We start from the raw sequence: 21,749 nt of genomic DNA, 5'->3' as shown, positions 1-21,749 counted from the left end.
GACCCTGTTAAGGATCTGGTCTCTCAGTGACCCTGTTAAGGATCTGGTCTCTCAGTGACCCTGTTAAGGATCTGGTCTCTCTGTGACCCTGTTAAGGATCTGGTCTCTCTGTGACCCTGTTAAGGATCTGGTCTCTCTGTGACCCTGTTAAGGATCTGGTCTCTCTGTGACCCTGTTAAGGATCTAGTCTCTCAGTGACCCTGTTAAGGATCTGGTCTCTCAGTGACCCTGTTAAGGATCTGGTCTCTCAGTGACCCTGTTAAGGATCTGGTCTCTCAGTGACCCTGTTAAGGATCTGGTCTCTCTGTGACCCTGTTAAGGATCTAGTCTCTCAGTGACCCTGTTAAGGATCTGGTCTCTCTGTGACCCTGTTAAGGATCTGGTCTCTCTGTGACCCTGTTAAGGATCTGGTCTCTCAGTGACCCTGTTAAGGATCTAGTCTCTCAGTGACCCTGTTAAGGATCTAGTCTCTCAGTGACCCTGTTAAGGATCTAGTCTCTCAGTGACCCTGTTAAGGATCTGGTCTCTCTGTGACCCTGTTAAGGATCTAGTCTCTCAGTGACCCTGTTAAGGATCTGGTCTCTCTGTGACCCTGTTAAGGATCTAGTCTCTCAGTGACCCTGTTAAGGATCTGGTCTCTCTGTGACCCTGTTAAGGATCTAGTCTCTCAGTGACCCTGTTAAGGATCTGGTCTCTCTGTGACCCTGTTAAGGATCTGGTCTCTCTGTGACCCTGTTAAGGATCTAGTCTCTCAGTGACCCTGTTAAGGATCTGGTCTCTCTGTGACCCTGTTAAGGATCTAGTCTCTCAGTGACCCTGTTAAGGATCTGGTCTCTCTGTGACCCTGTTCCTTGCTGCACCCTGGTCCTCCACACCCTGAAACAGGAACTGTTTTTTCCATCAGCTGGATGATGAATCATGACCCTCCAGAGAGACTATTCATTGGAACCAGCACAACCTGAGAGATTGGATTAGTTCACCTTAGGGCCTCTTGTTTATTACATCACACCATCCCTGGCCTGTGATTGGCTGTCACGGGTCACTTTGAATCAGACATGCACTTTAAACCAACAGCTGTGTCCTGAAATATTCATATCTGATGTCACGTAACACAGAACTCAGTAATACTATAATACCCATGAGCCTCAGCTGCTATTGGTCATTGAAGTAACAAAACCAGTCCAGAAGAAGAGCACCAGTATATATATGTGTGTATATATAGTATATACATACACATGTATATGTGTGTATAGAATCATGTGCTCACTGGCGTCTACAGGAAGTCTACATGTTGACTCCCTGTGTTGTCAGCAGTGACGCTCTTCACTTGAATAAGAGGGAAATGAGATCCAACGGTGTGTTTGATGACGGTCTGTGGAGGACGATCAGGTTATTATTCAGAGTGTTCTCTCATCATCTTCCCATGGGAACCTCACTCAGCCTGCTTCATGTGCCTCCTCCTCCTCACTCCTCCTAGTGTGTCCAGTGTGTGTACTAGCGTGTCCATAGTGTGTACTAGCGTGTCCACAGTGTGTACTAGCGTGTCCAGTGTGTGTACTAGCGTGTCCATAGTGTGTACTAGCGTGTCCATAGTGTGTACTAGCGTGTCCACAGTGTGTACTAGCGTGTCCACAGTGTGTACTAGTGTGTCCACAGTGTGTACTAGTGTGTCCACAGTGTGTACTAGCGTGTCCACAGTGTGTACTAGCGTGTCCAGTGTGTGTACTAGCGTGTCCAGTGTGTGTACTAGCGTGTCCAGTGTGTGTACTAGCGTGTCCATAGTGTGTACTAGCGTGTCCACAGTGTGTACTAGCGTGTCCACAGTGTGTACTAGTATGTCCACAGTGTGTACTAGTGTGTCCACAGTGTGTACTAGCGTGTCCATAGTGTGTACTAGCGTGTCCACAGTGTGTACTAGTGTGTCCACAGTGTGTACTAGCGTGTCCAGTGTGTGTACTAGCGTGTCCATAGTGTGTACTAGCGTGTCCACAGTGTGTACTAGCGTGTCCAGTGTGTGTACTAGCGTGTCCATAGCGTGTCCATAGTGTGTACTAGCGTGTCCACAGTGTGTACTAGCGTGTCCAGTGTGTGTACTAGCGTGTCCATAGTGTGTACTAGCGTGTCCACAGTGTACTAGCGTGTCCAGTGTGTACTAGCGTGTCCACAGTGTGTACTAGCGTGTCCAGTGTGTACTAGCGTGTCCAGTGTGTACTAGCATGTCCACAGTGTGTACTAGCGTGTCCACAGTGTGTACTAGCGTGTCCACAGTGTACTAGCGTGTCCACAGTGTGTACTAGCGTGTCCAGTGTGTACTAGCGTGTCCAGTGTGTACTAGCGTGTCCACAGTGTGTACTAGCGTGTCCACAGTGTGTACTAGCGTGTCCACAGTGTACTAGCGTGTCCACAGTGTGTACTAGCGTGTCCACAGTGTGTACTAGCGTGTCCACAGTGTGTACTAGCGTGTCCACAGTGTGTACTAGCGTGTCCAGTGTGTACTAGCGTGTCCAGTGTGTACTAGCGTGTCCAGTGTGTACTAGCATGTCCACAGTGTGTACTAGCGTGTACTAGCGTGTCCACAGTGTGTACTAGCGTGTACTAGCGTGTCCAGTGTGTACTAGCGTGTCTGTCCGTCCGTTTTAAAAATTATATTTTTAATGCAAAGATAAATCACTCTGCATGAAATAAACAATCTCAGTGGATTGACTCTATAATAATTATATATGTTTTATGTTTAATACACATAAGTAGAGTTACACTTGTTGAATCTCTGTGCTAAATGATGACGTCACCGACTCTGTGTGAATGAAGGCGGCGACATATTTACACACAAACACTTAAAGAGTTTGTGTGACTGACAACATGCCGACTGTTTGTTCAGAGTTTACTGAAGACCAGAGGATGAAGCTGCTGTCAGTCTGATGAGGTTTAAATGAAGCTTCATGATCTCAATGAAAGAGGAAACCACAGAAGAAGAAAACACAAACACAAGCTGCACATAAACAGGCAGAACTACTGAAGTCAGCAGTTTAAATGTATGTCATCACACTCAGCCGGCTGGAGCCAGACGACGGGTGCCGCCTGATATTTTTACCTGACCGGCCTCCAGACTCCAGACCAGTGGATCCAGTTACCCCCCCACCCCCCACACCCTGTAGACGGGGTCTCCCAGCCACACCTCCAGGGCCCGTCGGGGCGTGCCCTCTGCTGCGGTTAGCCTGAAATCCTTGAAAGTTGTTTTTGGCCGTGCAGCCGGAGAAGGAACACGTGCTGATAAGAGGCGTTCTGTTCAGAGGCGGAACAACTGACTGGAGTACAGTAACATCAATGTGTGGACTAATTATAGCACCGGAGGCTGCAGGACTCAGCTGTGTGCTGTGGTTGGTGTAAATGCTCTGTGGTACTGGTACTGGTCTGTGGGACTGGTACTGGTCTGTGGGACTGGTCTGTGGGACTGGTGGGTCTGGTACAGAAACAGAAGTCTCTGTTCTTTTGAGGTGTTGTGTTTCTGTGTGTCAGCTGGTCATCTTTCACTGTTTTTACTGCCGAACCCTCGTCACCATTGACCTCCCTTTGTCTCTGGCCTTGTGTACTTTTGCACCTGATTGACAATCTTTATTTTCTGACTTCTTTTTTGTACCTCAACTGCTGCACACCAACTTGTACATCAAAATAAATAGTTTAATCTAAACCCTCATCCGAGATGGAGAGATGTAGATCTTGTATTCAATTTTATTTTCTTATCTTATTTATTCTTATCTTAAATTATCTTAAATGAAAATTATTTTCATTATTTACAAAGAAAAATCCTGTTGCTTTGTTTTAACCTGAATTCCCACTTTTCCGTCGAGAAGGTTTTTGGAGTCTGCCCTGGGATAAGGCTCGGGTTACTGATTATTTGAAGTTGAAAGTGTAAAATAAGTCGTCGCCCTGGGATCTTAGCTAACGGCCAACTGCAGTGTAAAAAGCCTCTAACATTAGCTGAATTAAATGAAGAGTGCAGTGAAGCTACAAACTGTTAAAAGTCTGACCATTGTCTGTCTTTGTTCTTTTCCTCACAGGACTCTGAATCTTTGGACCGCTGCATCCAGACTGCTCTCTCAGCCCTCTACCCGCCCTTCCAGGCCACATCGCCAACTGTCCTCTGTCAGGTCCTCAACGTGGTGGAGAACTGCTACAGAGGAGACGGCCTTCGCTACCTGATCCACTTCTTGCTGCCTGCAAAGCAATTGTTAACGGATCTCCAGCAAAATGCCTGCGTGAGTATCCTTGGATCTGTCTCGTGTCCGGTCTGTAGGGGCTACCGTCCGGTCTGTAGGGGCTACCGTCCTGTCTATAGTGGCTACCGTCCTGTCTGTAGGGGCTACCGTCCAGTCTGTAGGGGCTACCGTCCAGTCTGTAGAGGCTACCGTCCTGTCTGTAGGGACTACCGTCCTGTCTGTAGGGGCTACCGTCCAGTCTGTAGGGGCTACCGTCCAGTCTGTAGAGGCTACCGTCCTGTCTGTAGGGACTACCGTCCTGTCTATAGTGGCTACCATCCTGTCTGTAGGGGCTACCGTCCTGTCTGTAGGGGCTACCGTCCAGTCTGTAGGGGCTACCGTCCTGTCTGTAGGGACTACCGTCCTGTCTATAGTGGCTACCGTCCGGTCTGTAGGGACTACCGTCCTGTCTGTAGGGGCTACCATCCTGTCTGTAGGGGCTACCGTCCAGTCTGTAGGGGCTACCGTCCAGTCTGTAGGGGCTACCGTCCTGTCTGTAGGGACTACCGTCCTGTCTATAGTGGCTACCGTCCGGTCTGTAGGGACTACCGTCCTGTCTGTAGGGGCTACCGTCCTGTCTGTAGGGACTATCGTCCTTCTGTCTGTAGGGACTATCGTCCTTCTGTCTGTAGGGACTATCGTCCTTCTGTCTGTAGAGGCTACCGTCCAGTCTGTAGGGGCTACCGTCCGGTCTGTAGGGGCTACCGTCCAGTCTGTAGGGGCTACCGTCCAGTCTGTAGGGGCTACCGTCCAGTCTGTAGGGGCTACCGTCCAGTCTGTAGAGGCTACTGTCCAGTCTGTAGGGGCTACCGTCCAGTCTGTAGGGGCTACCGTCCTTCTGTCTGTAGGGGCTACCGTCCTTCTGTCTGTAGAGGCTACCGTCCTTCTGTCTGTAGAGGCTACCGTCCAGTCTGTAGGGGCTACCGTCCAGTCTGTAGGGGCTACCGTCCTTTTGTCTGTAGAGGCTACCGTCCTGTCTGTAGGGGCTACCGTCCTGTCTGTAGAGGCTACCGTCCTTCTGTCTGTAGGGGCTACCGTCCTGTCTGTAGAGGCTACCGTCCTGTCTGTAGGGGCTACCGTCCTGTCTGTAGAGGCTACCGTCCTTCTGTCTGTAGGGGCTACCGTCCTTTTGTCTGTAGAGGCTACCGTCCTGTCTGTAGAGGCTACCGTCCAGTCTGTAGGGGCTACCGTCCGGTCTGTAGGGGCTACCGTCCAGTCTGTAGGGGCTACCGTCCAGTCTGTAGGGGCTACCGTCCAGTCTGTAGGGGCTACAGTCCTGTCTGTAGAGGCTACTGTCCAGTCTGTAGGGGCTACCGTCCAGTCTGTAGGGGCTACCGTCCTTCTGTCTGTAGGGGCTACCGTCCTTCTGTCTGTAGAGGCTACCGTCCTTCTGTCTGTAGAGGCTACCGTCCAGTCTGTAGGGGCTACCGTCCAGTCTGTAGGGGCTACCGTCCTTTTGTCTGTAGAGGCTACCGTCCTGTCTGTAGGGGCTACCGTCCTGTCTGTAGAGGCTACCGTCCTTCTGTCTGTAGGGGCTACCGTCCTGTCTGTAGAGGCTACCGTCCTGTCTGTAGGGGCTACCGTCCTGTCTGTAGAGGCTACCGTCCTTCTGTCTGTAGAGGCTACCGTCCTGTCTGTAGAGGCTACCGTCCAGTCTGTAGAGGCTACCGTCCAGTCTGTAGCCCATCCTGTCTGATTGAGGAGTCAGGACTATGTGATGAACCAACTCTCACTGATGACTCACACTGTTGTCTGTTCTTGCCCTGTTGAACACCCTGCGTGGTTGTTTCATTTGTAATGTTTGGTAAAGGTGACTCTCTGGATCAACACTCACCTGTTGGGCGTCGCCACAGATGTCAGTCAGAGGCCACAGCAAGAAGTCAGCAGCGAACAAAGTCCAGAATCATGTGAAGCTGTTTGTTTGATGCTGCTGTGGTAAAGAACCAGATACAGATGTGAATTAGTCTTAACTCTCCACTCACTCCCACTCTTCCTTGTTGGGGAAAAATATTGATCACACTAAGTAATCTAAATCTAACAAAGAGTTTGAGGAGGTAGAAGAAGAGGTTCAGGTTTCAGTTGAGCAGCAGTGTCGAGAAAGAAAGGAGGAAGAGCAAGTGATGAAAGAAGATGAGAGAGAAGGAGGGGAAGAGGAAGAGACACACTCAGAGGACTCTTATTCTGAAAGTAATAGACAACACAAACACTCTGAAGACTCTTATTCTGATAATGACAGACTTCAAATACTTTCTGAGGACTCTTATTCTGAAAAATTGATTACACTGCTACTACTCCAGAGATTGTGTTATTTAGTCAGCACTGAAAGTGAATATAACATCATAAGTTACAGCCTGAATGTAATGTGAATCATTTTAACAGATCCTTATCTCCTCTCTTTATCTCCTCCTCCTCCTCCTCCTCAGTTGCAGTACTGTGGTCTGTTGTTTCGTCATGAAGGCTGGCCTCTGTGCGTCCACGAGAAGGTAGTTGTTCAGCTTTGTCCACTGAACCAGCGCCTCCTCCGTCCAGGAGACTTCTACCTGCTGGTTTCTCCTCCTCCTCCTCCTCCTCCTCCCCGAGCACACAGCGCCTCCTACAGGAGAGCCGTCACCTCCTCCCCCCGCCTCCTCCTGTGCAGCGTGTCCGCCGGCGGCCGTCATGTGGAGCAGCAGGAGGTGTCGGAGATAGCCCCGCGGTCCCTCTTCAGCATGGCCTGGCTGGACTCGGTCAACAGGGAGAAGGAGCAGCGAGGGACGCCGAGGCTGGAGCGCTGCCTCCTCTCTGCTCACGGAGACGTCTTCAGGGTCCCGTGGGAGGACCTGGTCTACCCACAGTTCATCAGCCGGCCACAGACCTCCCTGCAGGAGGAGACAGAGTCGTCCGTTAAGGATGGAGATACGTTGATTAATCCTAGCTCCTCAAGACAGGAAGTAGAGCTCCTCCAATCAGCAGCGAGCGGCGAGGGCGAAGACTCGGAGGGCGAGTACGTGGAGCTGATGGAGCTGCCTCGCTTCTCCCCACAGAAAGGCTCCTTAACCCAGTCCATCAGTCTGCAGCACCGAGCCAGGACCAGCACACACACCACTGCACACACACACTCTGCTGCTGCACACACACCTCACAACACTCACACACTCTCTGCTGCTGCACACACACCTCACAACACTCACACACTCTCTGCTGCTGCACACACACCTCACAACACTCACACACTCTCTGCTGCACACACACTCTCTGCTGCACACACACCTCACAACACTCACACACTCTCTGCTGCACACACACCTCACAACACTCACACACACTCTGCTGCTGCACACACACCTCACAACACTCACACACTCTCTGCTGCACACACACCTCACAACACTCACACACTCTCTGCTGCACACACACCTCACAACACTCACACACTCTCTGCTGCTGCACACACACCTCACAACACTCACACACTCTCTGCTGCACACACACTCTCTGCTGCACACACACTCTCTGCTGCACACACACTTCACACACTCTCCTCCTGGCCCTGTGTGGAGGTCAGCTCCCACATCACACTCTGCTCCAGGCTCATTGAGGAGAACCTGATCCAGGACTCCTGTGTACCTGTCATCCTCACCCCAATCTCCCCCTCCTCCTCCTCCTCTGCTCCTCCTGAAGCCGTGGGAACCTCCAGCTGGCTGTCACAGGAGCACATAGAAGGTACGGATTCAGGCATAAGTCTGAAGTCAAACACTGAACCTGAAAGCAGCACAGAGCACAGTGAAGAAGAGGAAGAGGAGAGAGGGAAAGAGGGAGAGACAGAGGAAACGAGGGAGGAGAGAGAGCTGATGAAGAGACGGAAAGGGAAGCATGAAATGGTAGTGTCAGATGATGAAGATGAGGAGAAGGATGAAGATCAGCTGGAGGATGCAGAGTGTAGGAAGGATGAAGGTTTACTTGATGAAAGTGAAGAGACAGAGGAAGAGTTGGATGAGGAGGGAGACAAAGAGTTAGAGGAGGTGGGAGTAGAAGTAGAGGTTCAGGTTACGGTTCAGCATCAAGAAAGAAGGGAGGAAGAGCAAGTGATGAAAGATGTGAGAGAAGGAGAGGAAGAGACACACTCCAAGGACTTTTATTCTGAAAATAATAGACAACACAAGCACTATGAGGACTCTTGTGAAAATATTACACAACAAAAACTAAATGAGAACTCTTATTCTGAAAACAACTGCCTTCAAACACTTTCTGCGGACTCTTATTCTGAAAGTAATAGACAACTCACACACTCTGGGGACTCTTATTCTGAAAACAACACACCGGCGATGGATCCAGACTCACTTTGGTGCGAACCTGAGGAGTCTGAAAAAGGACGGGAAAAACAAGAAGACGAGGAGGAGGATGAAGAGGAGATCAGCTGTGAGGAGGTTGGTGGAGGAAGAACTGCAGAGCTTCAGACTGAAGGTACAGAAACATGGTTCTTCTCCTCAATCTTTTCCTGCCGCCTGCTTTTCATCCCAGAAACCATCTTTCTGTCCTCATTGATCTCATCTGATTGGCTGAATCACTCCTGCTCCTCTTCCTCCTCCCCTTTCACCTTCCTCCTCAAAAACCTCCTCTTAGTCTCTCCTGTTAGGATGTAGATGACCTAGAACTGGAAGACTTAGTTAGTAGACTAGTTAGTGAACTAGTTCTATGATGGAGAAGTTAATCAGTGGACTACTAGTGAGCGTGAGGACGGGTCACTGACTTCTGTTGACTAGCTGTGTGAGGACGAGTGAACAGAATGTGTGTGTGTGTGTCCTCTCTCTACAGGCCTCAGCAGACCTCCTGTCCAGTCTCATGTCCCCCTTTCGACTGGTCCCAGTCCAACAGAACCAGAACCACAGCTGGACCAGTCAGCTGCTCCCATGGTCCCAGTACGGCTCGCCCAGTCCTCCCAGTCCAGCTTCTACACAGTGCTGCAGCGCTCTGGAGCGCTCTGTCTACCAGGTGAGAAAAACCTGTAGACCTGAACCAGGTTTAGACCCAGAACCTGAACCCAGAACAGAATCAGAACCAGGTTTAGACCCAGAACCTGAACCCAGAACAGAATCAGAACCAGATCCAGGTTTAGACCCAGAACCTGAACCCAGAACAGAATCAGAACCAGATCCAGGTTTAGACCCAGAACCTGAACCCAGAACAGAATCAGAACCAGATCCAGGTTTATTGCCAAACATGTTTTTTTAGTTCAGTCAGAGAAAAGACATTATTAATATATGAACTATAATATAGTATTACTATTATCATTGTTAATATTATTCATAATAATATTGTTCATGTTCTTATTAAACATCAATAAAAGAAATACACCCTCAGGTTGAGGTGTGAGGCTCCACACATAGTACTGATGGAGAGTTATGAGTTCCTGTGTTTCCTGCTGGTCCCTGAATGCATCATGTCTCGTTCAGGGACCAGAGACCGGAGTGGTCGAGCTCTGCTGACGGTCTGCACCAGGAGCTCCGTGTGGTCCAACCCAGACTGTGACGGAGCAGAGCTGCTGCACCTCCTGCTGTACTACTCCTCCACCCTCAGGTAGGACCCCCCCCCCCCCCCCACTGTAGACTGGTCCTCCTCTGACATCACTTCCTGTGTGACAACAGGAAGGAGGTGGCAGCCTTGGGTCTGACGGTTCTGGTGGACGCTCGTAGAGCTGCTCCGGTCCCGGCCCTGTTCTCTGCCCTCAGGTCCCTGCAGGTGAGTCCTGAAAACTACAACACACAACCTGGGACCCTGAACGCACCACAGAGCGACACACAGTCAGTTAAACACAGTGATCGTAAACAACTGGTCCGTCTCTCAGGAAAACGTCCCCGGATCCGTCCACTCCGTCCTCCTGCTGCTAGACAAGGACTCCTCTTTGCGTCTGGACAAACCTGCAGCCACACAGGTAAACACCTGGTCACATGATCACATGATCACATGATCACCCTGAACGTTAACCTGCAGCAGCATCCACTGACTGATGCTCACACCAGATACATCTAGAGGTTCTCAGTGTGTGTGTGTGTGTGTGTGTGTGTGTGTGTGTGTGTGTGTGTGTGTGTGTGCGTGTGTGCGTGTGCGTGTGCGTGCAGGTGGAGGTGTTGTTCTCTCTGAAGTCTCTTCACAAACAGGTGCATCTTCAGCAGCTTCCTGAAGAGTTTGGAGGTTCATACAGCTTCAGTCAGAGGAGCTGGCTCTGTTTCAGATCAGTGAGTCCCACACAGACACACACACACACACACACACACACAATATAAAATAACAGCAAATGATTGTGTGTGTTTGTTCAGAGAGTGGAGCAGCTGACCAATCAGTGTGAAGACGTCATCAAGCTGCTGCAGAAGACCATCAACATCCTGCAGAACACACCTCTACCTGCTGCAGAGGAGGTACCACACACACACACACACACACACACACTGCCATCTTCCCATCATGCCCTCTGAAGCTCTCTTTCTTTCCCAGGAGGCCGAGCTGCTGCTGTCCCGGTACCGGGCCGTGATGCGGAGCATCCTGGAGGACAGCCGATTGGTGCAGCTGCAGCAGGAGGGCGGGGCCTCTCTGTCTCTGCTCCGCAGAGAGGACGGTGGCACCGTGACGTTAGACCGGCGGGCGGCGGTGGAGACGGTGTCCTCGCTCTATGACCAGGTGGACGAGCTGCTGCACCGTCTGGTCACTCTGTCCAACGCCAGGACCCAGGAGCTGAACTTCATCCTGGACTTCAGAGGCCTGGAGACGGGCTTCAGCGAGGTCAGTCTGAGCACGCTCAGTCCACACTCACCTGACACCGGACCACATGATCAGTTACTCCTCACACATATATATGTACAGTCGTACGGTCATGGAAAACCTGGAAACGTCATGGAAAAAAATAAAATCCCAAAGGTTTTGGAAAAGTCATGGAAATTTGTTCTATTCATATTTTCATATGTACTGATATACTGATATACTGATATACTTATATACTTCTACTCAGGTGAGCTCGTGGCTGCAGGACGTTGGAGAAGTTTGTCTGAAGAGTCTGAATGAAGCGGAAGATTCTCTGGAGCTTCTCAACAAGAAACTACTGAAATACAAAGAGTTCCACTCTACTGCTTATGTAGGACACGCGTATATACACATATATATATATATATGGATGTATGTATGTATGTATATATGTATGTATGTATTGTATGTATGTATATATGTGTATATATATATGTATGTATGTATATATGTGTATATATATATATATGTATATATGTATATATATATATATGTGTATATATATATATATGTATATATGTATATATATATATATGTGTATATATATATATATATATATATATATATACACATATATATATACACACTTCTTCTCCATCTTCTTCTCCTTCTCTTCCTCCAGGAGCACTGTAGACGAGGTGAGGAGTTGCTGAGTCGTCTGGATCGTTGGGGTCACATGATGTCAGCAGACCTTCACGAGTACGAGGTCAGAGTTCACTGTTTCTGGGCTCAGCTTCAGGACTTCAGTCAGAGGATCAACACCACGGGTCAGAACCTGGAGCAGGCCGTCAGACTCTACAGCTTCTTAGACCAGGTACTCTTAGACCAGGTCCTCTTAGACCAGGTCCTCTTAGACCAGGTCCTCTTAGACCAGGTCCTCTTAGACCAGGTCCTCTTAGACGAGGTACTCTTAGACCTGGTACTCTTAGACGAGGTACTCTTAGACCAGGTACTGTAAGACCAGGTCCTCTTAGCTTTGGGACGGCCGTCAATATGGCGGCGCAGAAACAACTTCCGGTTCAAGCGAGGAAACGAGGAAACAAGGAAACGAGGAAACGTCTTCACGTCTGTGCAGAGACTTTGTGCAGTGAACTGTAGTTTATTGTGAAGTTTCCACTGTGATACACTGAGCAGCTGATATATTGACCTGACACACACACACGCACAGTCACACACGCGCGCACACACACAGTCATACGCGCACACACACACAGTCACACACACACACACACACAGTCACACACGCGCACACAGTCACACACACAGTCACACACACACACACACAGTCACACACGCGCACACAGTCACACACACACACACATATATGTGTGTGTGTGTGTGTAGTCCAGGTATCATTCCAGTGCCAAGTTTTCCCTCCTTCCTATTTTCACTCCTTTCACAAAGTCTTTGTTGCCCTGGTGCCCCCCCTCTTGCCCCCCCCACCCCCTCCCGGGACCGCCCATCTGCCGTTCAGTGAGTGTGTGTGTGTGTGTGTGTGTGTGTGTGTGTGTGAATGTGTGTGTGTGGTCGGCTCCCGCTCTCTTCAGTCAGACTGCAGAGCTTCAACAGATCACACCGAGGTACGAACACACTGCTGCACACAGCACACACACATTGTGTATGCAGCTCTAACTTAGTGTACAGTTGTGTAGTTAGTGTGTGTTTGTGTTGCAGTTATTCACTTGTTTGTGTAGTTTGCTTCAGTTTGACTCCAGAGACGAGACTCTCTGCTCCTCTCTCTCTTTATAAACACACATATATCTGTGTGTGTGTGTGTGTGTCTTACTGCAGCTAAGCTAACTGTTAGCTTCTGTCCGTCTCTGTGAGGACGAGTTTAGAAGTTGTTCTGAATGTTGTTGATCAGCGTTTCTTCTTCTCTTCCTCCTCTTGTTGGCTGAGTGTTTAGTTTGGACTCCTCTTCAAGAGGAGGTGTTGATGTGAGTCTATACGTCTCTGAGGACGATGTTTGGAGCTCCGACGGTTGGAAACCATCTTAAGCAGTGATTCAGTCCTAAAGAGTCAAACACTCATGACCCTTGGTGTTCATCTGGAGACCCTTTGTGGGGTCCCAGCCCCCAGGTTGAGAATCACTGGGTCACTGTTTACACTGTAAATAAGAGCAACAGAGACGTTAAAACCTCTCGAACCAGGAAACAAACCGCCGGTTCTTTCAGAGAAGCCAAAGCGTCATGTGTTGAAGCTGCATTCTCTCTAGTGTCCACCAGGGGGCGACTCCTCTGGTTGTATAGAAGTCTATAGAAAATGACTCTACTTCTCTCTTGATTTATTCCCTCAGTAAACATTGTAAACATGAGTTTATGTCTCAATCTCTAGTTTCAAGTCTTCTTCAATACAGCATGATGTTCATTTAGTACATTATGGTCCATTTAGAGTCACACAGACCATAAAGCAGGGGATGCTTTAGGGCGGGGCTACAGTGATTGACAGGTCGACACCAGAGACGTATACGGCGTCTCTACGTCACTCCTCCTCAGTCCATATATGGTCACTTCCTGTTCACTGGTTGTTAAAAACAAGATGGCGATGGTGAAATCGCCGAACTGAAGGCTTCAAAACATCCATCCACAAACCGATGAAAGACGTCACCATGACGACTACGTCCTCTTCTGATAGCCAGTCTATTCGAACACTAACGGGAGGAGGAGGGACACACTGACACACACACTAACACACACACACACTAACACACACACTAACACACACACTAACACACACACTAACACACACACTAACACACACACACACTGAACACACACACTAACACACACACTAACACACACACACACTAACACACACACTAACACACACACACACTGAACACACACACTAACACACACACTAACACACACACACACTAACACACACACTAACACACACACTAACACACACACACACTAACACACACACTAACACACACACTAACACACACACTAACACACACACTAACACACACACTAACACACACACTCTAACACACACTAACACACACACTAACACACACACTAACACACACACACTAACACACACACACTAACACACACACACTAACACACACACACTAACACACACACACTAACACACACACTAACACACACACTAACACACACACTAACACACACACTAACACACACACTAACACACACACTAACACACGCACACACACTAACACACACACTAACACACACACTAACACACACACACACTAACACACACACTAACACACACACTAACACACACACTAACACACACACTAACACACACACTAACACACACACTAACACACACACACTAACACACACACACTAACACACACACTAACACACACACTAACACACACACACACTAACACACACACTAACACACACACTAACACACACACACACTAACACACACACACACTAACACACACACTAACACACACACTAACACACACACACTAACACACACACACTAACACACACACTAACACACACACTAACACACACACTAACACACACACTAACACACACACTAACACACACACTAACACACACACACTAACACACACACTAACACACACACTCTAACACACACTAACACACACACTAACACACACACTAACACACACACTAACACACACACACTAACACACACACTAACACACACACTCTAACACACACTAACACACACACTAACACACACACTAACACACACACACTAACACACACACACTAACACACACACTAACACACACACTAACACACACACTAACACACACACACTAACACACACACACTAACACACACACACTAACACACACACACACTAACACACACACACACTAACACACACACTAACACACACACACACTAACACACACACACACTAACACACACACACTAACACACACACACTAACACACACACACTAACACACACACTAACACACACACACTAACACACACACTCTAACACACACTCTCACACACACACTCTCACACACACACACTAACACACACACTAACACACACCCTCTAACACACACTCTAACACACACTCTCACACACTAACACACACACTAACACACACTCTAACACACACTCTAACACACACTCTAACACACACTCTCACACTCTAACACACACTCTCACACACACACTCTCACACACACACACTAACACACACACTAACACATACACTCTTACACACACTCTCACACACACACACTAACACACACACTAACACACACACTAACACACACACTCTAACACACACTCTCACACACACACTCTCACACACACACTCTCACACACACACACTAACACACACACTAACACACACACTAACACACACACTAACACGCACACTAACACATACACTCTAACACACACTCTAACACACACTCTCACACACACTAACACACACTCTCACACACACTCTAACACACACTCTAACACACACACACTAACACACACACTAACACACACTCTAACACACACTCTAACACACACTCTAACACACACTCTAACACACACTCTCACACACACTCTAACACACACACACTAACACACACACTAACACGCACACTAACACATACACTCTAACACACACACTAACACACACTCTAACACACACTCTAACACACACTCTAACACACACTCTAACACACACTCTCACACACACTAACACACACTCTCACACACACTCTAACACACACTCTAACACACACACACTAACACACACTCTAACACACACTCTAACACACACTCTAACACACACTCTAACACACACTCTCACACACACTAACACACACTCTCACACACACTCTCACACACACTCTAACACACACACTCTAACACACACTCTAACACACACACTCTAACACACACTCTAACACACACTCTAACACACACTCTCACACACACTAACACACACTCTCACACACACTCTAACACACACTCTAACACACACACTCTAACACACACTCTAACATACACACACTAACACACACACTAACACACACACTCTAACACACACTCTAACACACACTCTAACACACACACACTAACACACACACACTAACACACACACTAACACACACACTCTAACACACACTCTAACACACACACTCTAACACACACTCTAACACACACACTCTAACACACACACTCACACACACTAACACACACTCTCACACACACTCTAACACACACTCTAACACACACTCTCACACACACTAACACACACTCTCACACACACTCTAACACACACTCTAACACACACACACTAACACACACTCTAACATACACACACTAACACACACACTAACACCCACACTCTAACACACACACTAACACACACACACTAACACACACACTAACACACACTCTAACATACACACACTAACACACACACTAACACACACACTCTAACACACACTCTAACACACACTCTAACACACACACACTAACACACACTCTAACACACACTCTAACACACACACACTAACACACACTCTAACATACACACACTAACACACACTCTAACACACACTCTAACACACACACACTAACACACACTCTAACATACACACACTAACACACACACTAACACACACACTCTAACACACACTCTAACACACACTCTAACACACACACACTAACACACACTCTAACACACACACACTAACACACACACTAACACACACTCTAACACACACTCTCACACACACACACTAACACACACACACACTCTCTCTCACACACACACACACACACACTCTCACACACACACACACTCTCACACACACACACACACACTCTCTCTCACACACACACACACTCTCACACACACACACACTCTCTCACACTAACACACACACTCTCTCTCACACACACACACACACACTCTCTCACACACACACACACACACACTCTCTCTCACACACACACACACTCTCACACACACACACACTCTCTCACACTAACACACACACTCTCTCACACACACACACACACACACACACGTCAAAGCTTTTTATTTTTTTTCACCTTTATCAAACAAACATATTGAGCATAATGATGAAATGACCCCCCCCCCCCCCCCCCCTCAGGCCTGCGGCTGGGCGTTGGAGGGGATGCGTCACCTCGCTGGTGTCAGTATGGAGGACTGCACGCTGCCGGACAAATGCCAGTCTGTGATTGGCTGCCTGGAGGAGTACCGCCGCCAGCACCCGCTGATCCCAGACGACCGTTTCCAGGAGGTGAAGGCGGCGGCTGGCGAGCGAGGCCTCCGTCAGTGGAGCGTCGCCTGGTCCAAGTGTCAGGAGACCAAGAAGATGTTTGACAGGAAGATGGAGGCGGCGCTCAGGACGCGAGACTCCGCCCACAGGCAGCGCTCTGACTCCGCCCTCAGTCGATACTCCGCCTCCTCCAGGAGAAGGCTGTCGGGACTCTGGGGGCTCCGCGAGACCTCCTCCTCCACCTGCCCCCTTGAGGAGGACGACAACACCTCCTCACCTCCTCGTAACAGCACCTCCTTGCTCCCCTCCTCCACCCCCTCCCCCCTCCTCACCTCCTCCCCTGTCACCCCGCTCCTCCAGCGTCTGTTCCACGGCGTCTCCTCACAGGAGTCAGCAGACCAGGTGGATATCTGCTCCTCCAGTCCCAGCCTCTCCTCCTCCTTCTTCTCCTCCGGCAGACGGCAGCAGCTCAGGAAGACCCAGAGCTTCGACGGCCCCCCCTCCACCCCCGAGGTGTCTCGGTTCGGCGGTTCGTGTCCTCGCGCCCTCAGCGAGCCGGTCCGCAGAGGAAACACGGGCGTGTTCATCCGCGGCCTGGAGGTCAGCAGCTCCGAGGCCGCCGACCGCACACTCTGCCCCAGGACGGCTGCTCACGGCTGGGCAGGACAAGGTCTACGCAGCCCCGGGACCACCGGGACCACCGGGACCACCGCCAGCCCGGCAGCAGAGACCCGGCCCAGAGGGAGGTGGGTAATCAGCCGGGGGGGGGGGTTCCTTTCAAGCTTTAAAGTAAACTGCACGTTTGAGGTACTTTATCTCAGTATTAGTATTAACATGTATCGCTCGGTCAGTGATGGCATGTTGTACCTGCTGTCCTGCAGCTGAAACTCAGAGACGTTCACTGAAAGTGCACATGATGCACGTGAGAGTCTGCAGGCCTCTGTTCTACCTAGAGACACAGAGGTGAGATCTGATTGGATAAAAGCTCTACTGAAAACAAGCTGCACTGGAAGCAGAGCAGCTGAGGAAGACAGCAGCTGTGCAATGAGAACACAAGATAACGGGAAAATATGTTTATAAATTACAATACATGTTGTGCATTTAAGAACAATTATTACATTATAAAATAGAAATAGCTTTGTGATTCTGTTGAGGTCAGCAGAGAGGCCCTGACGGCCCACCGCTGGTCAGATGGAGTCAAACATACTTCACAGATTCTACACAGAAGAGCATCAGTTGTTGCATGTTATTATGGGATGGATGTGGTGTGTCTCTGCAGTAAGCTGCGTCACGTGGTGGAGGAGATGGTGACCACGGAGCGGGAGTATGTGCGCTCTCTGCGTTACATCATCCAGCACTACTTCCCTGAGATGGACCGGGCCGACCTCCCTCAGGACCTCAGGGGGAAACGCTCCGTGGTCTTCGGGAACCTGGAGAAGCTCCTCGACTTCCACAGTCAGTTCTTCCTGAAGGAGCTGGAGGCCTGCTGGAGACACCCACTGAGGGTCCCCCACTGCTTCATCAGACATGTAGGAACCACAACCACCCACTGAGGGTCCCCCACTGAACACACTGAACACACACACACTGAACACACACTTCAGAGCTGACAGGACGTCCCGTAGATGATCAATAATATGATGATCAGGTGTGTTTGTTGACGCAGCTGTTGTTGTTGTGTCTAACAGAAGGATCAGTTCTGTCTCTACGCTCTGTACAGTAAGAACAAACCAAAGTCTGATGCTCTGCTGGCCAACCACGGGAACTCCTTCTTCAGGGTGAGAACAGTCTCACTTCTTCCTCCTTTAGTGACTCACTGTGACCTCTGACCCCTGATGACTCACTGCCCCCCCCCCCCCCCCCAGAGTAAGCAGGTGGAGCTGGGCGATAAGATGGACCTGTCGTCCTACCTGTTGAAGCCGGTGCAGAGGATGAGTAAATACGCTCTGCTGCTCACTGACCTCATCAAGGAGGTGGGCGGGGCTCAGGAGGCGGAGCTTGACGCCCTTCAGGCCGCCACCAACATGGTGAAGTTCCAGCTTCGCCACGGCAACGACCTGCTGGCAATGGACGCCATCCGAGACTGTGATGTACGTAAAGTGTGAACTCCTCTTCCTCCTCCTCCACCTCTTCCTCCTCAGTATGTCTTCCTTCATCGTGAACTGTCTGTCTGCAGGTGAACCTGAAGGAACAGGGTCAGCTGATCCGTCAGGATGAGTTCACTGTCTGGACCGGCAGGAGGAAATGTCAGCGTCACATCTTCCTGTTCGAGGAGCTCGTTCTCTTCAGTAAACCCAAGAAGATGGAGGGAGGCCTGGACGTCTTCATCTACAAACACTCTTTCAAGGTAAAACCAGGGTCTGAGTCCCACAGCCCCCCCCCCCCCCCCCACTGTGGAGGTCTAGACTGAGATCCTCTTCTGTGTCCTCCAGACAGCCGATGTGGGTCTGACGGAGTCCGCAGGAGAAAACGGGCTGCGGTTTGAGATCTGGTTCAGAAGGAGGACGTCCAAGAACCAGACCTTCATCCTTCAGGCCGCCACGTCGGAGGTGAAACATGCCTGGACCACCGGAGTTGCCCGGATCCTCTGGACCCAGGCCACCAGAAACAAAGGTACAGGAACCAGAGCTCTCTATCATCTGCTCTTCATGGTCTTCTTCATCCCCGAGTCCTCCTCATGGTGTTCTTCATCACCTGAGTCCTCTTCATGGTCTTCTTTATCACCTGAGTCCTCTGCATGGTCTTCTTCATCATCTGAGTCCTCTTCATGGTCTTCTTTATCACCTGAGTCCTCTGCATGGTCTTCTTCATCACCTGAGTCCTCTTCATGGTCTTCTTCATCACCTGAGTCCTCTTCATGGTCTTCTTTATCACCTGAGTCCTCTTCATGGTCTTCTTTATCACTCGAGTCCTCTTCGTGGTCTTCTTTATCACTTGAGTCCTCTTCGTGGTCTTCTTTATCACCTGAGTCCTCTGCATGGTCTTCTTTATCACTTGAGTCCTCTTCATGGTCTTCTTTATCACCTGAGTCCTCTTCGTGGTCTTCTTCATCACCTGAGTCCTCTTCATGGTCTTCTTCATCACCTGAGTCCTCTTCATGGTCTTCTTTATCACCTGAGTCCTCTTCGTGGTCTTCTTCATCACCTGAGTCCTCTTCGTGGTCTTCTTTATCACCTGAGTCCTCTGCATGGTCTTCTTTATCACCTGAGTCTTCTTCCTGGTCTTCTTTATCACTTGAGTCCTCTTTGTGGTCCTCTTTATCACCTGAGTCCTCTTCATGGTCTTCTTCATCACCTGAGTCCTCTTCATGGTCTTCTTCATCACCTGAGTCCTCTTCATGGTCTTCTTCATCACCTGAGTCCTCTTCATGGTCTTCTTCATCACCTGAGTCCTCTTCGTGGTCCTCTTCATGGTCTGTGTTTCAGAGATACGTCTGAAGGAGATGGTGTCGATGGGAGTCGGTAATAAACCGTTTCTGGACATCCAGCCGAGTGACGCAGCCATCAGTGACCGAGCCGTTCACTACATCATGAAGAGCAGAGGTAACGCTTTTCAAAATAAAAGCACATTTCACGAGTAGGAGTGTGGGGGGGATCGATTCACATACAAATCTTGATTCTCAAATTCTACGATGCACATGAGGTAGATTACGTAGATGAGGTAGATTACGTAGATGAGGTAGATTATGTAGATGAGCTAGATTACGTAGATGAGCTAGATTGCGTAGATGAGCTAGATTACGTAGATGAGCTAGATTACGTAGATGAGCTAGATTACGTAGATGAGGTAGATTACGTAGATGAGGTAGATTACGTAGATGAGGTAGATTACGTAGATGAGGTAGATTACGTAGATGAGGTAGATTACGTAGATGAGGTCGATTACGTAGATGAGCTAGATTACGTAGATGAGATAGATTACGTAGATGAGGTATATTACGTAGATGAGGTAGATTACGTAGATGAGGTATATTACGTAGATGAGGTAGATTACGTAGATGAGCAATATTACGTAGATGAGCTAGATTACGTAGATGAGGTAGATTACGTAGATGAGGTAGATTACGTAGATGAGCTAGATTACGTAGATGAGCTAGATTACGTAGATGAGCTAGATTACGTAGATGAGGTAGATTATGTAGATGAGGTAGATTATGTAGATGAGCTAGATTACGTAGATGAGCTAGATTACGTAGATGAGGTAGATTATGTAGATGAGCTAGATTACGTAGATGAGCTAGATTACGTAGATGAGCTAGATTACGTAGATGAGCTAGATTACGTAGATGAGGTAGATTATGTAGATGAGGTAGATTATGTAGATGAGCTAGATTACGTAGATGAGCTAGATTACGTAGATGAGGTAGATTACGTAGATGAGGTAGATTACGTAGATGAGCTAGATTACGTAGATGAGGTAGATTATGTAGATGAGCTAGATTACGTAGATGAGGTAGATTACGTAGATGAGGTAGATTAC

The 21,749-nt window shown here is 48.9% G+C and overlaps 1 protein-coding gene across 4 annotated transcripts in view; it reads left to right on the top strand.

Moving 5' to 3' along the window:
* The window catches only part of plekhg4 (pleckstrin homology domain containing, family G (with RhoGef domain) member 4), a 40,671-nt gene that overhangs the window by 12,363 nt on the left and 6,559 nt on the right, over positions 1–21,749 (top strand). For 3 of the 4 annotated variants that reach the window (XR_013772816.1, XM_079289619.1, XM_079289618.1), the window contains exons 2-19: positions 4,059–4,256; positions 6,680–7,958; positions 9,051–9,227; positions 9,689–9,812; positions 9,881–9,974; positions 10,081–10,167; positions 10,355–10,471; positions 10,553–10,651; positions 10,728–11,012; positions 11,239–11,361; positions 11,653–11,844; positions 17,142–18,016; positions 18,550–18,799; positions 18,959–19,048; positions 19,136–19,360; positions 19,447–19,617; positions 19,703–19,883; positions 20,696–20,812. Coding sequence is in view for 3 of the 4 variants with exons in the window: in XM_079289619.1 (XP_079145745.1) it covers positions 4,059–4,256; positions 6,680–7,958; positions 9,051–9,227; positions 9,689–9,812; positions 9,881–9,974; positions 10,081–10,167; positions 10,355–10,471; positions 10,553–10,651; positions 10,728–11,012; positions 11,239–11,361; positions 11,653–11,844; positions 17,142–18,016; positions 18,550–18,799; positions 18,959–19,048; positions 19,136–19,360; positions 19,447–19,617; positions 19,703–19,883; positions 20,696–20,812 (4,684 nt within the window). In the remaining variant the exon portion in view is untranslated. Of the gene's footprint in view, positions 1–4,058; positions 4,257–6,679; positions 7,959–8,106; positions 8,700–9,050; positions 9,228–9,688; positions 9,813–9,880; positions 9,975–10,080; positions 10,168–10,354; positions 10,472–10,552; positions 10,652–10,727; positions 11,013–11,238; positions 11,362–11,652; positions 11,845–17,141; positions 18,017–18,549; positions 18,800–18,958; positions 19,049–19,135; positions 19,361–19,446; positions 19,618–19,702; positions 19,884–20,695; positions 20,813–21,749 lie in introns of those variants that run through there. The other variant, XM_079289620.1, reaches the window with a different exon arrangement.

Source organism: Melanostigma gelatinosum (genome assembly GCF_949748355.1).
Source record: "Melanostigma gelatinosum genome assembly, chromosome: 2".
NCBI classification, from domain to species: domain Eukaryota; kingdom Metazoa; phylum Chordata; class Actinopteri; order Perciformes; family Zoarcidae; genus Melanostigma; species Melanostigma gelatinosum.
Note: the sequence above shows the minus strand (reverse complement) of the source record. Positions and strands in the feature narration are given on the sequence as shown.